The sequence below is a fragment of the Colias philodice genome, chromosome 13, assembly GCF_061535455.1.
Source record: "Colias philodice isolate Cphi_HAF_F1 chromosome 13, ilColPhil1 Martin Lab GWU primary, whole genome shotgun sequence".
NCBI lineage: Eukaryota > Metazoa > Arthropoda > Insecta > Lepidoptera > Pieridae > Colias > Colias philodice.
Genome location: NC_143098.1, coordinates 10,822,612 through 10,842,830, shown reverse-complemented (window position 1 = coordinate 10,842,830; position 20,219 = coordinate 10,822,612). Strand labels below are relative to the sequence as shown.

Here is a 20,219-nt window from a genome sequence, read left to right as displayed (position 1 = left end):
AAGCGCACTCTTGCGTCTCGCTCACACTCGTGTAGGAGAGCGAGATGGGTGTATTGTCTAAAGAGCTTGCAGAAATGCAGTTTGGCCAATGGGATACGCAAAAAAAACAGTTTTTTGATACAATAGGTATTGCAATGTTTTAAATCTAAAGTACGAAATCTTTGTTAAAGGTGCTTGATGCTAGAAAAATATCCTTTTTCACAAAATAAATTAAATCATAATACCTACCTTAATTAATATGTTATTTTTCAAACTGGACTAAGTCGATGCGGAAATTAAATATGACCGAACGAAAAATATAGTTACTTCTATATATGCCACTTCATATATTTTTAAAAGAAAACTTACACATTTCTTCAAACAGTTGAATATTTTGAACTATAAAAATTTCTTGATATAAATACATTTAAAAGTAAAGTAATGTAGACAATGTCAGGGGCGTCAGCTAATAAAATTTAAACTAGCTTTACTAAAAGGAAACTTGGCTAATTCTTTAATCGTGTAACCAAGCTTTCGTCAAACGAAAAGATTCCATAGCAAAAAGAACTAAAAAACTGAGCTAAGAGCTATCCATTGTGATCCAGATCTTTTCCAACTATAAGGATACTTTTATTCTCCTTAACTCGATGGAAATCCTTTGAAACTTTAAATTTTACTTTTAGAAACGGACAAAAAATTTATCTTAAAGTTTGATTACTCTAGATCACATTTACGACTTTCTCCGAAGTAAATAATAAAAATCTACGATCTTTTAATTCAGGCATACCCAGGGCACTCGGGGGAAGAGCCCTGGGTTATGTCGGACTCACCCTGCTGAGTGCAGGGTCCTACCGACTAAACTCCACTCTGTTCCGCCGTGCCGCTTTATTGACGGGGCCGCGGGTATTCGGTAGAACCGCATCCGCAGACCCGTCAGCGGCAGCCTATCTCCAGGCCCAACGCGAATGTGGCGGGAGGCCGCCAGGTCTACCTTCCTGGGGGGGCGGCGTGAGTGGAACACTTCTCACGCCGCCTCTCCGCACCGGATGATGGATTATATCCCCGTTCCATCATCCGGTGCCCATCATCAGGGAGGCAGGTCGCGACCGTGTAAAGCGGCCGCGACACGGCGACGACGCCCAATAGGACGACGACGCCGAATCGGATCCGCGGAAGGGTTTCTCTCGCGGACCCGTTCTGCCTCCTCCTTCTGCGACATCACATACTCGCAGAATGTGATAGCCGCGGACCACGATCTGTCGCCGCCAACCATTTCGCGAACTATGGAAGGCAGGGAGAGATCAGGGCCGACGACTGCGACCAGGCGAGCACGGGGCTCTGACCACGCGGGGCACACGGCGAGAGTATGGTCTGCCGTGTCCTCCGGACAGTCGCACCAATGACAAGCCATTTGCGGCTCCCGTCTGGCGACTTTGCACAGGTACCGCCCAAAACATCCGTGTCCGGACAGTACCTGTGTCAGGCGGAAGGTGATGGCCCCATGCCGCCTGTCGCACCACTCACGTAGGACCGGTCGGATTGCTTCGACCGTCCTTACTCCTGCGCTGGGCTCTTCGAGCCGTCGTTTCCACTCACTGAATCGCCGCTCGAGAGCATCAGCCCTCCATTGAGTCGGCAGATCTACTTTATATCTATCGAATCGGCGTAAAGTTAAAGGATTTTAAGTATTTTACGAGTATTTGTCTTATAATTTGTTAGATAACTCTGAAAGCGATATCGTTTGTCCTAGAGTAACTTTTTAATAATATTATGTGGAACCCCATTAAGTAAATGTAATTCTTCTTCTAATATAATATTATTAAGTTCTCAATGGAAGTAGGAGGAATTACCAGTTTCCGAATAAAACGGACTAAATGCATTACGCCTGTGGAAATGTAATAGCAAAGCCGACTCAACGCTGAATGCTATTGTACATCGTCAGGAGAAAATTAATTACACTTCCGATGTCTTATCACGTCTTATTGTATGAGATTCTAATAATGGATTCCTGTGACGACTCTCTATTATCACCTCCTATCCAAAATATATACGGAAATCCATAATAGATAGAAATATATTAACAAATACAAGGCTTTTGAGCACTTCTAGTAAAAGCCGAATGTTTTTGTAATTTTAAACAGTTAATAGTGTACGTATAATGTAGAGATTGTTACAGCAATTTACGAGATCTCAATCGAAACCACTTCATAATTTATACCTTTCAATAATGTTATTCAGTAGCACTGTGCTTGTAAATATTTATTGAACAATAACTTAGCTTATATTTTAGCTAGTTTGAACTTGCTAGTACGTTATTAGTATAGTAGGTACGTAGGTACATTACAAAGCGTTTGTTTCACAATATATTATATAACACATTGCTTTGATGAAGGAATTTTTAATACCTAGAGGTTTTTCATCGATAAAAACATTACTTATATTTAAACAGAAGCAATATGTAAGATTTGTTAAATTACATTTTTTGTCTCTATAACCATGAGTTTCTTCGAGCTTATATGAATAATGGCGACTCCTACCAATTTGAGTACGATTTCCTTAAATAATTATTAAAATCACGTGAACGAAATAACAGGAAACAATTAGTATTGAAAAAAATATAGTCTTACCTGTTGGTTGTTTTCATTCTTATCACTGCTGATAGAGACAGACGACTCGGATGTCTTTTTCGCACACCCGGGACACCAGCGGCGGCACATGCATCTATAAACAAAATATTATTTATTTGTAATTGCATTTATATGAAAAATAACTTATTTGGCCATTAAATTTGGCAACAGTTAAACGTTGTCCCGATAAAAGCCTTGATCACTTTTGTATGAATAATAGATTAACCTATTTTCAGACTTGTCGAAAATACATATAAAAATTTTCGTGAAAATCGGTAAAGCCTGCTGCAAGACTGACACATATTTTTATAATTGCAATATGGTTTCATTCAAATACAATAGACGTTAACTGCATTTATTAATAACTCAACAGTAGATATTCAACTATTATAATATTACCTATCGCCTATCACTTTCTTAACAACTAGGTGGCATATTTTATAAATCACATATTTTTAACGTACGCGTACCTACGTTCGCAAAGCACTGGAATTGTGACAAATCCACCTAAAACTAGAACTTGCAGGAAATTAGGAATCAACTCGACTCGTTATCAAACCCAATCGACACTGCTACGTTTTGGCGCGAAGCCAACGTCATCGAAACAGATTAAAAAATATATAGTTAGTTCACAGTTTTTGATGACTGGCAATCAAAACATTGTGCCAACATGTGCATTGTGGAATTTTATTGCTTTGAATTGAGAACGATGTTTTTTTTTATTTCATGCTTTAGGTAATGTTTTAAAAATGTAATGTACCTAGGTAAGAATTTAAGATCCTAAGAAAGTCCACTACTATTTCTAATGCTTCCTAAAAATTATTTAAGTAATTAAATAATAATTAATAGTTAATAATAAAATATTACAATTAAAATTTATTATTTGCGCTCAAGATTTGCGCTTGAAGTTATGGCATATTATAGACTGTAATTTTATATTCTGTGCTACATTTTTTTTCTTTTTAAAGTTCTTCTGTTTTAAAACTATTCAACGAATGTGTGATTTCAAAGCGGGATTCTTTTTAAAACAAATTGGATATTATAAAATAAATTGAATCAAATTGGATAATGCGATAAAAAAGGGTGACCAAAATAAAAACGTAAGTAAATATAAATCTGTTTCTATTCATAAACAATAACTTTTATTTGTATGTAGGTATATCGCATTATCACTTTAGTAAAACCCGAGAAGCTAACTGTAACAATATTTGTAGTACACGATTCTTTCTACGCATCCAGTTAAACTAATTGAAGCAAATTAACTTATGCTCCCAAATATACAGTAATTCAATTTGTTACCGAGTGAACCACGGCGGCCATATTGAATTATACCTTTCGTGTTTTCTTTAATAGATATACTTACGGCAGAGTTTCCTTTGTCATATTTTGGTACTGCTAATACAAAAACATCAACCATGTTTCAAGAAGGAAATAATATTATGTGATCCATGTATTTTTTTTTATATGTGATATAATGAAGTAACCTGTCGGGTTGTCTGTTACGTTTTATGTAACTCAATGAAGCAATTTTGTTCAGTAAGTAAAAAATGATAATTGTATATTTTAATGTTATTTTAATGTTATTGTTGAAAGAATCTACGGAAGAAATCTTTCGTAGATTCGTGGACAAACATATATATGTTAATTTTGAAGACTTCATAATATCATGTTATTTATGTGAGTATTTAAACGTTCTCGTGTAAACGAATCAAATTAATGTTCTTCTTATTTAAATCTGTGAACTGTATGGATAAACTTCCTTTAAACAAAATCCTCTATTTTTGTGATAATGAAAAAATAACATTTTTCTTTCTTTCTCTCTTAAAAAAATTGAGCCATACATCCTTCTTTCTTGAGTGTACATTCAAAGCAATTACATTTCACACCCTATTACGTGCACAGTTATCCGTTAGGGGAAGATAATTTGATACCCGGGTCTACCCGGTCATGGCGGATTATCCGACCCGGTCATCCGGCCACAACGCATTTGCTGTTTCATGTATTGTATAATAGACAATGCAAATTCAGAATTATGGATTTAGCAATTTTGTGTTGATTAATTTATACTTACCTATAGTAGATAATAAATTGAATTGATTTGTGAATAATTCAAATCCACACTCATTTTATAAAATGAAAGAGTTTGTTCTTTTGAAAGCGCTAATCTCGGGAACTATTGGTCCAGTTAATTAATTAAAAAATTCAAATTCAAAAATTCTTTATTTGGAACATAAAAACAAATTTAACATAAACTTAAATTTCGATGACATCCGTAAAAGCATAAGAGCTATGGCACGGATGCCAACGCCCACCTATAAGTTCCATCTTGAAAAAAGTTCAATCTTATAACAATTTAACAATAATATGCAAATGAAGTCGGTTAGATAATTCTTTCGTTATTAGATAGCCCATTTATCGAGGAAAAGTTATACTTATGCATATTATATCAACACGCTAAGACCAAGAGGAGGGGAGCACTGCGAGTAAAACCGCGGGTCACAGTATCATTATACTTGTTCAATCATGTAGGTAAATTAATTGTGAACATTTCAACTATATCTAGTGAAACTGGGAATAGCTTGTATCCACTATGGATAACAGATAGCGGATTTTATTTATTTATTTATCTTTCGGAAACAAACAATACAATATTTCTTAATCTTATTCTTCCTCGGACGTTCTAGCATCGCCAATTTTCTCAACCAATCACTTGTAACTAATACGAGCATTTATCAATACCATAACCTATGGTTAGGGAGCCAGGTGCAAATTTGGTTAACTATTTCCTCTCAAGAGATAATTCGTCAGACGCATGAGAGTATAGTATTATAAAGCCTCGTGAACGTCAGCTGGCGCTCGGTTGGGGGGGTGAGCGGTTGTAGCCTCCCACGCACATAGGAAAAAAAATACATTCATTCATTCATTTCCTCTCAGCTAAAAATTTGTCAAATTGTAGCTAACCCAATATCTCAACGAAAAAAAATAGTCAGCTGGTTACAACATGGTGTATTATACGTCAGCTGGTGTCTCGAACATGAAAGTTAAATTTAAAGAAAAATTTATTTTCCGTTATTTCCTCTCAAACAAAAATTTACCTGATGATAGCTTATATGTAACTGTGGATAAATATATATGTCAGCTGGCTATATCTTGGTGGAAAAACCGTTAGCTGATACGGGAGGCTACAACCGCTCTTCCCCCCAACCGAGCTCCAGCTGACGTTCACGAGGCTTCATAATACTATACTTTGATGCATTTTACTAATTACCGCTTGAGAGGAACTTGGTCATAAAATCTGCTGCTGGCTCCCGGACCAATATAATAATTGCCTCTGGAAGTAGTCAATTATAAGCGAAACAATGGCGTGTGATTCTGTGATATTAGGGATAGTTTGAAATTTTGTGCCGTTTATTTTATATTGTATTTATTTTACCCAGTATTTTAACGTTTGTATTCATATTTTTAATTTTGTATTTTATGTAAATAATTTTAGTTTTAATTTATTATGTGGCTGTAAATTGTGTTTTTGTAAATAAATAAAAAATGCAAATAATGTCTCTGGACAATATTCCAGAGGCGGCGCGAACACCCTGTGATGGCGGGTGCCTTTAAAAAAAAATAATAATAGCCTCTTCCATAGAGTGAAACTTCTTTTATCGAAGCAATGGTCTCAGAGTTGATCTTCAAAGTACTATTCCGTACTCTTATCCATTTGAGTGCTTCCACGCTAATAAGCAAACTGAGCACTCGTTTCGCATTATTTACCGACAATTCAACGTTTTTAATGTTGGACAAGTCAATAACTGCGTTAAAAACAACCGACTTCAAACTTGCACTTGCAACATTTACAAATACAGACAAAAATGCTCATAAAATTAAAACTACTGGGCCTATCCGAATAAAATTTTTATGGGACCAATTCGACACCATCCCGCATCGAACAAAAAAAGAATCACGTAAATCGGTTCAGAAACCACGGAGTAATCGGTGTACATACATAAAAAAAAAAAAAAAAAAAAAACATACCGGCCGAATTGATAACCTCCTCCTTTTTTTTGAAGTCGGTTAAAAAATAACGTAAAGCTCGATTGTAGAACATGCCTGTTCGCTGCGGTGTAGGGCTGTCCCTGGTGGTATTTAACATTATTTTTAACGCTAATAAAATGTGTTAATTTATGCCGTTAGGAGGCGCTATGTAAAATTGAATATTAAAGTGAAACTTTTATTACATCGTCTCAAACTTTTTGGTCTGTGTAGCGCATGTCGCGTGACGGTCGGCTGCCGAGTAGGTATAAAGCAGTGTTCGGAGTCATTATCGTACAATTAGGATAATTTTGTGCCTAAGTTTCATTTTTACCGTGGTTTCATAAAACCACACAACATTTTTTTTATAATCTGTCGATTATTGAAGCGCTTTAAGATTGTCTTTTTTGTCTAATCCACAGGCAACTCGTTTCATAAATAAATATACTGTTCCACAAACCACATATTCCTATCATGCATTTATTCATATTTTGAACTAAATATCACAACGATAAATAAACTTAACACACACAAACTTAATACGCAAACATTTTCTACTCTTACAAAATCCATGAAAACATATTTTCCCCCTACATCTTTTTACTTTTGACAACCCTATGCAAACGAATGCTTTTCTATGTTTCAAATTTTTTTACATTTAATTATGAACTCTATAATTGAGAAGTTTAAACATAAATCTCTTGTTTCGAACTACCGCGCATGTAACCTAGTTCATGAAATATTTTTAAAGTTATACAATGCTATTTTCTTGTAAATATGTACGTTGTGTTATAAAGATTAATCAATTTATTTACAGTGTAGGTAAGACTTCGTCTTGGTATAACTTACTGTGATACTAGCAAGAAGCTTATCTATCTAGTAGTAGTATAGTTAATCATTTAGTTGCTTCAAAAAATAATATAACTACTTCGTAAAGAATAAACAAAATTACCTGACAAGCAGCGTAGCAAATAAGACGAACAGCAGAGGCAGCAGGGTCCCGAAGCAGGCCAGAAACAGAGTCTGCATATCCGTGAAGCCTGAGAACATAGATAGAACTGCGACAGGTCACATGCCAGGGCACCAGTGGCCCCGTATAGGGAACTGCACGTTGGTAACATGATCCTATACAGGGTACTGACAGTTTGAATGTAATGGTGCAAATCGACAAGGTGCAAGGTTCATGGTCCCATACGGGGTACTGACAGTTTGAATGTAAAGGTGCGAGTGACCCCGTGTGGGGAATGGCACGTCACGTGATTACATGATCCCATGATGATCCCATACGGGGAATTACGATGGTTAAATGACAGTATCACGACAAGACAAATCATTACATAATTCAACAAATTAATTTATTAATGTACAGGTCGTTCAAACTGATACAAATCCAATAAATCCATAATTAAATTTTCATAAACAAAATATAAATATTGAGCTACTATAAAAATAATTGTTAAATTAGCCTCCATTAGCAAAATAATTAACTAATGGACCTTTTTAAATTCAATAATAATTGAGAAAAAAATATTCATGCCATTAATTTATGTAGAAGTAAATCCCATTTCTACGTAAAAGAGAATTTATCACGAGTTTATTTTAACATAAATTCATCCGAATCCCGGAGATTTCCGTTTAATTGAACCGTCAATGGATAGTAAATGCGGAACGAGATGAGATCTGAATAAATCTAGACTTAATAATAACGCTACAGACTTTGTATCTCTTAAAAAGAAATTGCAATTAAAAGATATAATTCATTCGATAATTGGTTTAAAACAATATTGAATAGATAGAAATGAATGTAAAACATTTAATATTTACTCACTTGTGTCCGGAGCAGAATCGTTATCTATATCATGTCCTGTGATATTACCAAGAGTATAAGCACTTTTGTTTTCACTAATTTTCGGCTTCGCAACCTCTACTAACTCCACATAGTCCACTTTTCGAAGAACATCACTAGAGTTCCTGTCAACTTTATCTAAATTATTATCACTAAACACAGCAGTCCTGTTTACATCACTCTCGTTAACCCTAGCTGCGATTAGGAATTCAAATCTTGGTCCTTCAATGTATTCTGATTCAGGCCTGAACAGAATATCAGTTAAAGTTTCCTCGCGATCTGACTCTGAATCAATCATTGATTCTAACAACGGACTTGACGTGTTCAATTGTTTTTCGAATGCTTCAGCCTCGTTTTTCGTCATTTCTAGAATACTGACTTGGTCTTTTATAACTTTCTCTGATAGCGCTTCGTCCCTGTCTTGTTCCGCATTCATGATTGCTTCCATTTGTTTGTTGGAACTTTTATTTGTTTCTTCCGGTGTTTCATCGTCGTTTCGTTGTTCATCGTCTTCGTTAGCTACGATAAGAGTGTCTGAATTGGTATCAACTGGTATAGTGTATGTGCTGTTATTAGAAAAGTTCATGAAGAATTCTGTGACATTTTTATTGGAGTAAGGACGAGAGTGCACCAAATCAGCTGACAGGAGCGCGTTCAAGAGGAAGAAAAGTAGTTTTAATTTAACGTTTGTCATTTTGAGTGATCATCAAGGCTTCATAGTAAGTGTTACGCGATTCTTGGAGACATGATGCGGCCCTGGGAACAAAATAAACTATTGAACAAAAGTTTTTACTATCGTTAGGGGAGGAACAATGTTAGCTCACGTTGTGCAAGTCTTGAAGAAGTTACGAGTTGGAAATAGTGAAAAACATGTTATTGGGGAACGACAGCTTGCTATAAAATCAAGAAATTTAATAATAGTAAATTTTATCGAACTTGCAGTGATCGCTATAAAGAATGGTCCTTTCATTCCTTTTCTATTACTAAATTCTTAAGTTCTATACTCTAAGCACTTAAATAATAACCACAATAAAATAAAATAATAAAAAAAATGACATGAAACTACAAAATTGAAGAATAACTAACAGAAGGCAGCAATATCGGAAACCAATTTTGTATACCAATAAATATATCCATTTGAATAATTATTTACGAGTAATATCAAAATGCTATTTCAGTTAATTACACACGCGAGCAGCTGTTACAATAACGCCAGTATACTTTGCCGTCCGACTTCTCCCGCTTTCGTCTAAGTTTATTGAGCAAAATAACAATATCTTTTTCGCATCGATTCAGTTGTTTTTGAGGATTGTATGGTATAGAAATAACGAACACACTTTGTGATTTTGAGTAAATTTTATCGCATTGAAATTTTATCAAGAACAAAACACTTTTTTTTATAAACAACATCTTATACAAGGTGGTACATACTTTCAATATAGGTAATACCATAGCTAAAAGAATTAAAGTTGCTAAAAATCTAATTCACATAGGTCCTCACAATACACGTGACTTATAAAATATGTAACCCTACGTTTTCACACAGACCAATCTGGTCGAACTGTCATGTCCGCCCTGAATGCGAACTCAGAGGATGTTAATGTCATGCATGTTATGACATTATGCTGAATCTGAGTAAAGCGGTTGTAACTAAACAGTAATTGGTTTGCTATATATAGTTACTAGCTTTCCGCCCGCAGCTCCGCCCGCGTTTTCAAAGAAAACCCGCATAGTTCCCGTTCCCGTGAGATTTCCGGGATAAAACCTCTCCTATGTGTTGATCTAAGTTACTATCTATATGTGTGTTAAATTTCAATGAAATCGGTTCAGTAGTATTTGCGTGAAAGAGTAACAAACATACACATCCATCCTCACAAACTTTCGCATTTATAATATTAGAAGGATTTAGGATATATTAACGTTTAAAATACCCTTGCAATGTTCAGGTTTTTATTAGCATACCTCGAATTCGTTTGCTCTTCCTCGATAAATTAGCTATGAGCACATAGTACAGTATTTTCCAATAATTCGAACTAGCAGAACGGATAACGGAGTAGTTACTACCGATGGTTTTTGAGAATAGCGCTATTATCTACACGTCTAGTATTTTATTCTTTATAATGGTAACATAAAACTTGCATAAAACTAAAGAAATGAAACACCAGCCAGTTTCAAATTAAACAAAGCAAGCTACTATGTAACTGAAAATCCTTATTTGTTTATTTTGACACATTATATTTTTATAAGTAACCAGACACTAGATAGATTCCACCCGCGAACCCCCTTTTCTCGCATGCACATTGCACATCACGTTATCAACAGTTGTTGTCCTTTCAAATTTTCCGACTATTTTCCCCTTTAATTTTAGTTTTGGCAATAAAAAAAACTTTTTAGTAGTCTCGAAGAGCTGTAAACATAAGCAACAGAGGTATACTATTTTATGAAAATAATCTAAATTATCAGAATATAGAGTGTTATACGTAAGGTATTATTTAATTTTTCTATGATCCCAAAAAAGATTAAATCTATTCATTGTATTAATAAATTAGTTCACCCAATTAACAAAAAAAAACTGAAGTAGTAACTTTGTAGGTAAATATATGTATTTGTTTAGTTCTCTTAATACTAAAACCAATCCTCACATTTCGAAGTTGAACTAACAATTCGTAGTTTATTCATTCACAACCATTGATTCTGAAACATCCTTTATCCAAAGCTACAATTGAACTCGGAAGGATCCTCAACAAGATAAATATCAAGCGCTTGAAGTCGATTACGACAGCGCTGCAACAAATCTCCTGTATTGATTAACGAGCGCTGTCAGCGCTTTAGAACCTTTGTTAATCTGGCTTTACACACCAATGAAAAAAGGTTTTTACCGCCATTTTTTCTTAAAATGGTGTTTAAATTTATGTGTTTAGATTAAATAGATTCCGGTGGTTAATATAAAATAAGGTTTAGACTTTTATTAGCCTACTGTTTTTATTTATATCAAAAGGGGTATCTTATATAACGTTCGGCTTTGACCTACATTTTAATCGCAGTATAAAACTGTTTATCTTTCTATTAATTAGACACAGATTTTTATTTAAACGTCCAACCTTGCTAATATTATTATTATCAAACACACACCAATAAATATAAAATGTTGTGTGGTTTTATGAAACCACGGTAAAAGTGAAACTGTTCGAACGGTTCCGAACACTGCTTTGTGTAGCGCATGTCGCGTGACGGTCGGCTGCCGAGTAGGTATACCTACTCGGCAGCCGCGATACACGCGACATGCGCTACACAGACCAAAAAGTGAAGAGACGATGTAATAAAAGTTTCACTTTAAAACTTTTACTTTCAAATGAACAGAACTACGTTAAGTCTAGGATCGTAGCACATAAATATTAACATACCAAACCAAGACTTAAACAAACATTTTTTTTTATATATTTTTACCTATATATTTGATATTTTGTTTATTAACAATGGAAACACTCAATTTTCTTCCTTTTTTCATCAGAAAGCTACATTCTTACATAAGCTTTATTTTCTTTTTATCCTAATCAACAATACTTTATAAATAAATATTATTTACTCATAGTTAGAGCTTTTTTTCATCTTATTTCAACAACTATTAACAAATATATACTCCTAACTATCACTACGTCTATTTTAAGCTTACTAACCACACCAACCAAAGATAAAACGGAACTTTAAGCTTTCAGCTTTGATCAAAGCTCTTCTATTCAATGAATTTCCATTGTTATAGGAAGCGAGTGTCAATCGATATTACCTCGGCTCCTAAGTTGTTACTCATTGCAACTAATTGCTATATTGTTAGACGTAACTGTTGATTTAATATTTTTGTGGATGAATAATTGTCACTGTTTCCTGCCCGAACATGTTTAGCTGTCGAATACTATAAATTGCCGCGTTCCTTTGTCTCGTGGCGCATTCGTACGAATCGTGCCATGGTGCTCAGACGTTGTTTATACGACGTTCGACCCAACTACCCTCACTTTAATAATAGTCGTTGACTTGCTGCGTTTTGTTATCAACTACCTACATCAATTAGGTAGCTGTGTAGAATCGCAGTACATTCTTATTACATTCAAACTAATATTTAACCCGGCCTCCCGTGTTGTTTCTTACAATATAGTTTTTCTAGGTAGGCTTTCGCCCGCGGCGTTACTTGCTAGCATTTTACGTAAAAAAATAAAGATTGGAGGTAGAAGACGTAAATGAATATTAATTAAAACGGTATTTTTACCTTCAGCATCATTTATACGAAAGACAGAGAATAATCCATACTAATATTATAAATGTGAAAGTAACTCTGTCTGTCTGTTACTCAATCGCGCCTAAACTACTGTACCAATTTTCATGAAATTTGGTATGGAGATATTTTGATACCCGGAAATCCCACGGGAACGGGAACTATGCGGGTTTTTCTTTGACTGCGCGGGCGAAGCCGCGGGCGGAAACCTAGTTAAATATATATCTATTATTTAATTATCTAACAAGGATACAATAGTGTCCACCTTTTTTTCTTATAGGAAAATGAATTGTTACAATTCAGTTGTTCATTATTGTAATTATAAAAATGTGGTGTGTAATAAGCTACATTTAACCATTTATTAAATAATTTACAAATGCCTTTCAAATAAACTAATATACAACGTAAGAAAAATACAATAGAATATAATACCTCCCTTCTTCGTTGGTTAAAAGCTATGCCCAGTCCTCTGTTAAATAGAAATATAGAAACGAATAATCTAGACTTGCCTTGAACCAAATGGCTAGGTAATTAAGACAAAACTGTGTCGACCTGAGACCTGACCTCAGGGTATTCATGCCTCCTGGCATATAAAGCTTTGTATACTTATTATAATACTAGAGGCCCGCCCCGGCTTCGCCCGTGGTACATATTTCGCAATAAAAGGTAGCCTATGTCCTTTCTCGGGTATCAAAATATCTCCATACCAAATTTCATGCAAATTGGTTCAGTAGTTTAGGCGTGATTGAGTTACAGACAGACAGAGTTACTTTCGCATTTATAATATTAGTATGGATTCTAGATCGTTTATATTATCTAGCTGTGCCACGAGGTTTCTGCAGACAAACCCACGGGCAAAAGCAAGTTTTTGTTCAGCATACGTGGTATTCTGGTACATAAGCTTACGTATAACTGTCAAGAAGGTATCATGATTAAGTGGTTTCCGAGTAAAAAAGGAACAAACATTCATACATACATACATATTTAAATGTGTATAATATTAGTGAGGTAATAACAATACTTTCCGCGTATTTAAAATATACTATCTTCTATATATATAAAACTCAAAGGTGACTGATATAGTGATCTATCAATTACGTACAGCCCAAACCACTGGACGTATCGGGCTGAAATTTGGCATGCAGGTAGATGTTAGGACGTAGGCATCCGCTAAGAAAGGATTTCCCGAAATTCTTGCGGGAACTGGGAAAAACGGGGATGCACGAACAAAGTCGTGGGCGGAAGCTAGTTTATTGTTATTTTATGTTATTTTTATAAATGGCTTTCCGTAGTTTCCTTTAGCCAAAGGAAATTCCCATGGGATTGAGATGTTTTATCGCGGCAAAAAACGCCTTTAGTATTCCTCTCTAGCCTTATAACTTTCTCCACACATAAAATATTATAAAACTAGCTTCCGCTCGCGGCTTCGCCCGCGTGGGCTTTTGATAAAAGGTAGCCTATGTTCTTTCTCAGGGTCTAAAGATTGTCTGTGCCAAATTTCATCAAAATCGGTTGAGTGGTAACAGACAGACAGAGTTACTTTGGCATTTATAATATTAGTAGGGATTGCTCTGTTTAGAAATAAAAGAAAGAAAAACACACTTCCGAATTTATATATTCGTAAGAGAAGAATATGGATGGTAAGAATACGGATGAAGATGGGTTGAAGAAATATAGTTTCTAGTATTTTCGATTAATCTTGAACAAAGTTTGTCCAATCGACTCTGCTCCAAGACTCAAGAGCATTTCAGAAGTACTGTAAGATCAAGGGCCAGTTTCACAACGCGTTTACAAAGTTACTGATAGGCTATTTAAAACCATTCTGACTTATATTTTCATATATAATTTGCGAAAAATAACAGAGTTTGTGTATAATCGCTATCTACTTAGCAGTATTACTGAAATAATTAAAAACGTCAAACTGCTGATCAGAACTGGATGAGTTTTTATTTAGATAGATTATTATGGTCTTCAAGTAGGTACCTACTAAAAAAGACTAGCAAAGACATTTTTTTTTTCAAATCTTTCTAAGTTCTATAATAACATAAAGCGTGTGTATTTATAAATTGCAAAATCTTTATGATAAAGTAGATGTTCGACTTGCTTTGTTCGCAGTTTTAGATGTGATTTTAGTTCGTAGACACTAGTCTAGAATCAAGATAATAATGATTGACGAGACCTATGTCAAGCGCAGTGTACATCTACTTCGGCCTTGGAGGTTCTTTGCATGCAAATTGTTACCCAACTACGCAAAAAAGGGAATGTATCTAGTAGAATTGTACATTGTACGTGTAGGGAATGTACTAAGAGTGTACACATTTTAACGTCCTAAAGTACATATGTATTTTTTTAAGGTAAATAATCAATTCGTGGACACATAGCTTAGCCAGGCCACGAGGAATTTTATTGTGGTGCAATATTTCAAACATATTTTTATTACCAACTACAATAATAACGAATATATTTAAATGAAATCCATGAAATGGAACCCCATTTCTATTCGTAATACAATTACGGTTATTCTCAATGGAAACTACAAAGCATTTGTAAGTATTAATTTGTGTATAACGACGATTCAAAAAGCACTTCAGGGGCCGTATTATTACCTCTTATTCTCAGTCAGTTTACGCCGTGAATTGAACTGACTAGCGAATTCATATAAAACCATAATATACGGCTGGTTATTGCGATCATAATATGAATTTGCCAGTCAATTCAATTCACGGCGTAATCTGTCTGGAAATAAGATGTCATAATACGACCCCTGAAAGTCTTTTCAAATAAATAGACACGTAACATATAAAGGCACATTCTCACATACATTTAACCCTTCTAGCTAGCCTAAATCTAGCCTGTACCTTATCCAGCCCGCGGCCAATGGCACATTTCCCCCAGCATAGCTATGAAAGGCAACAAATTATGTACCGACCCTTAGCTATAAAATATTCACAGGCACACGTGTGTTTGCTCTAAGGGATTTATTAAAGGCATTTACAATGCAAGCGTGTATGTATGAATGAGATGTTGATTAAATAGTCGGTTTTGTTGGAATGGGTTCGAATTAAAGATGAATTAATTTAATATGGAATGTTATAGGAGTAATTTGAATTGATTATAGGTTTTGTTAATGGCAAATTAATTTAACCAATCTGTACATTACCAACCCGTACGTATATTCCGTTCAGTTTAAAAGTTTTTAGAACAAAGGCTTCATCGAAATCGAAAGGTTTAGATGCATTATAAACCTCATAGTTTTATACTACGAAATATAAGTGTGATATAAAAATAGCTGCTGAGTTTTATGAGTCAAAAATCAATTTCAGAAAAGTAGAAAACCAATGCGTTGTAATACATTCGTACTTATAATATTAAGATGGATTAAATTTATTACACATCCTTTATTACCTTAATTACAAAAGTGTATAATCGGTAACACAAGTAAACACATAAAAGTTTCACCTTACGCTGGTTTCACTAAGCTCTAATTAGACAGTAATTAGATATTGAGACGAATACGTCACCTCAACTCGGAGACTGTAATTAAGCTTTTGATTACAGGAGCCGTGTGGAGACCAATACTTACATTTTATTTTTATATAGAGCTTGGAAAATGTAAGAATTAAAACCCACGTAAGAGACGTTTGTCCTTGGAAATAATGGTCTGATGATTATAATGAGGTGTAAGTAGATATGTATTCGTTATTGAGCTTTACTCAAATAATATAATATTAATAGCAATATTAAGTAGCAGTATTTTATTCGTCAATATAAAAATATTGTTAAATACAGCAATTTTAAGCGATCTGTTTAACCATTAACAATAATTAAACCATCTTACTAACAATAATGATATTGTACGAAAAATTATATACCTAAGTGTAGATAAACTTCACACAAGCAAAGAAAAACGTATCTCATATATTTTCGTGGGCAAATTACGGTCGTATAATTAATGAAAAAGCTAGAAGCGGTTTCGTAACGTTGACAAAACTGCTACGCGGCTACGCTGCGTAGACATTTCGTAGCGCGGCTACGAAGCTTTTTAATTATCCGTTTCCTTATAACATGTTTGTTCTAAGTACAGTGCTTTTTACGTATGGTATGTGATATATAATGTTAGTTGAATACGAGCAATGAATATCAAATATACGACTAATCTAAAAATTTAACTCATAATTGCTGATGAAGAGTTGTTCTAAAAATGTTCCGCATATGCGTAGGTGTGCCTGTATATTCAGACCCATCTAATTTTAGGTTCTACTCTCGCTAACAGCAACTTTAATTTATATTGTGTATACATAAATATATATAAACGCAAAAACGGATTCACACTATATGAGCTATAACGATATTTTTAATTGAATCAATGCTTCTTATGTAAAATTGACATGATTTTTAAAGAACAACTACAATAGTTATTTCACTGATAATACTGTTTTTCTTACAGAAACGTGGTAATTGAACTATATAATGACGATTCAAAAGTGCTTCTAGAAGAAGTCTAATTGAATAAGTAAATGTTTGAGTTTGAATTGAATAGGTGAAATACATAACTTCGGATACAGAAATTCTATATGAAAAGCTTTACATAATAGTTCGACAGTATAACAAAACCTTGCTATAGCATAGTTTATGAACGCGTATAAAATTAATTTATTTTAACTAATGTATTCCCGATGATGCTTTTTCTGGGATATCAAAGAAACAATTTTTTTTATTTCATGAATATGTCTTTGGTTGAAAAGAAATTCGTTTAATTTTTTTTTTATTTGGGCATTTTTATAAAAATTAGACCTATGGATTGTATATTATTTCAACGTCTACTTTGCAACGTCGCTCAAAAACATTTATTTCATCGACGAGAAACTGAAAAGCTGTTACATATAAATAAATCACCTACAAAACCTTGGTATTGCATGTAATAATAATAATAATTAACCGAGGATCTTGTTAAGCCGAAAATGCATGAAAATTAATAAATAAATACCCTACAAAACCATACTATTTTCATTAAATAATATTCAACGTAGGAACTTAATAAGCCAAACTTAAAAGCAGTACATGCTAGCTTGCTATTAACCGCGACATTGCTTGTGGTAAGGTTAAACTTGTCACTCCCTACGTGAGGCAGATGTAACGCTACTATAACGTCTTATATGGGTTTAATAATTCCGACTTAATTGAGTACCATACTTACATATATTGAGATAAACATGCGGATTTTCTTTATCAAATTCTAAAATTGATTTGACCATTTTATAATATAGTGAAAGATACATATTTTCATTATTTATTTCTAAAAAATATATATAAAACCCTTAAAATCAAAATGAAATTAATTTTAGGGAAAAAGCATTACTAGCGAGCAAACTCTCTTATCTTTATAATAAAAATTGGACGGAGCTTAAATATATTTTTATAAATTGAAAACAAACATAAAGAATTCATTACACCAGATAACAGAATATATTTTATCTTATATTTATACTAATATCATAAAAAGTAACGGTAGACGTAGGTTGAAGGTTAACCCTGAATTATAGGAAAGTCAAAAAAATAATTATGTTTCAATATGTTAAAAAATATTATAGTACCACCAATAACGTTTCTTGTTATGTTATCATTTAAATATTGTATAAAATACGAACCTGAAAGTCCATGAAGCCAGTGGAAATCCTCAAATAAATTGTTCGGTCACAAATTTGGCAATTCACTCACGGGCCGATAAAAAAACGCCTTTGTAAAAAAATAAAAATCTAAAATCCGACCAACGCTCGACGCAACACTGAAACATTATTATTTGATAATTATAACTTATAAATCGTGTTTTTTATAGGACGTGGTTCGACCGGGCTATGCCCTGAGCTCCGGAGGCTGACTCTCGACTACCGGTCGAAGCTTCGTATGCTGCAGCTCCCCTCTTGCGTAACTATTGTTGTAAATTAGATAAACCGTCTGGCGAGCTAATAAAAATGTTTATACGTTTATCACCTCACTGTTATTGAATAATTGGTTAACAAACGACAGCTGTGAAGTGAATAGGAAAACCAATATGTACATATGTGTTATTTCATCTTGCGATTCTGAATAAGTTTCACCTTATGAAGCTGCGAGTGGCTCTTCGGGAAAAGCCTTAACGCGCAGGCGTCAAATGGGAAATTCGAAAGAGATAGAGATAGGATCTGTGTGTGCTGGAAAGGGAGGGAAAATCGTATAGTGCAGATAATCTCAATTTGTTGTCTAAACACGTTCGAGTTTCAAGATGTGAATAGTGTATGAAATGTGACGGTCGTTATGAAAATTTTAGATTTTTTGGGGCGGTTTAATGAATGATACCCTGAAAACATACTTTATATGAAATAAAGAATTTTACTTACTCTTTTGAATAACTTTAAATGAACTATAAGTACGTGAGTTACTTTTAAACATAATATTGCATGCCCCGTATCGAGCTAAAAGCTTCCTGCGCGCGTAGGCGTTAAAAGGCTTCTTGAAAATAAAACGAAAAGATTGATTCATTTAGCATAAACATTAAACACATTAAAATATACAACTCATTGAATACGGGTTTCCTAAATTAGTTAGGACTTTTAAGTTTAAAAAAAATCTTCATATTATCAGAATACATATACAAAAGCTCTTTTAAAAACTCACTTGCCTATAACTGTTCAAATACCATACGTATTACATGGGAATACATTTGAAAACCGATAACATTCAATAAAAAACCCTTTATTAGACTTTAATTATAATAAAAAATGTATTAGTTTCCTTAAGTTTGAATTCGAAATACTTAGAACAAAAATGGCTATATTTTTGAAAGGCTGCGTCTCTATCTTATCTTTTTATCTCTACATAAGCAATCTCTCTGTCACTTAAAAAGGTCAAGCAGTTTAAGATATTTCACGCCTCACCCACAAAATTTCGGGTCATTTGTAACAGGATGGCGGTTCTACAGGGGTCTTAGTACGCAATGACAAAAAGAAAAATGATGGTCAGAACGCTGATACCGGATACCTTAAAATATTACAGTATCTTGAGATAAAATATTATAGCATCTTCACCGTGTGTGACGCGCTTAAATGCGTAGTTATCATCACTCCATAATTTTTGAATCATCATAACCGTAACAATTACCTCTACCCGTGACCACGTTGTAATTTGTTCGAAACGCCTAAAAAATTAAAACGTGCGAAAAAAACTAGGCAGAGTCGTAACAACCAGCTAAAAATAAAATAATTGCGCAGAACGAAACAATAAAACAAAGAAGATTTATCTTTTAATCCCCCTACACAACAATCAATCATAAATTATATACTATCATTATTTTTATGGAATTGTTATCGTGTCCCCAATAATCGCCAATTATCCTGAAGGACGTTCACCCCGGGGACATTGCTCCTGAAAGGGGGAAATAATTACATTAATTAACGCTTTGCGATGATCGCAAAGACATAACAAGTGTATTTATATTTAA

At 34.1% G+C, this 20,219-nt stretch overlaps 1 protein-coding gene across 2 annotated transcripts in view; it reads right to left on the bottom strand.

Moving 5' to 3' along the window:
* LOC149483667 (uncharacterized) overlaps positions 1–18,601 on the bottom strand; it is a 36,612-nt gene extending 18,011 nt beyond the window's left edge. Inside the window, exons 1-4 of one of the 2 annotated variants that reach the window (XM_089702825.1) lie at positions 18,391–18,601; positions 8,458–9,231; positions 7,582–7,687; positions 2,607–2,700 (exon numbers count right to left, since the gene is read on the bottom strand). In XM_089702825.1, the coding sequence (XP_089558951.1) occupies positions 2,607–2,700; positions 7,582–7,687; positions 8,458–9,169 (912 nt within the window). In that variant the 5' untranslated portion in view covers positions 9,170–9,231; positions 18,391–18,601. The remainder of the gene's footprint in view (positions 1–2,606; positions 2,701–7,581; positions 7,688–8,457; positions 9,232–18,390) is intronic. The other variant, XM_089702826.1, reaches the window with a different exon arrangement.
* Positions 18,602–20,219: the final 1,618 nt, after the last annotated feature.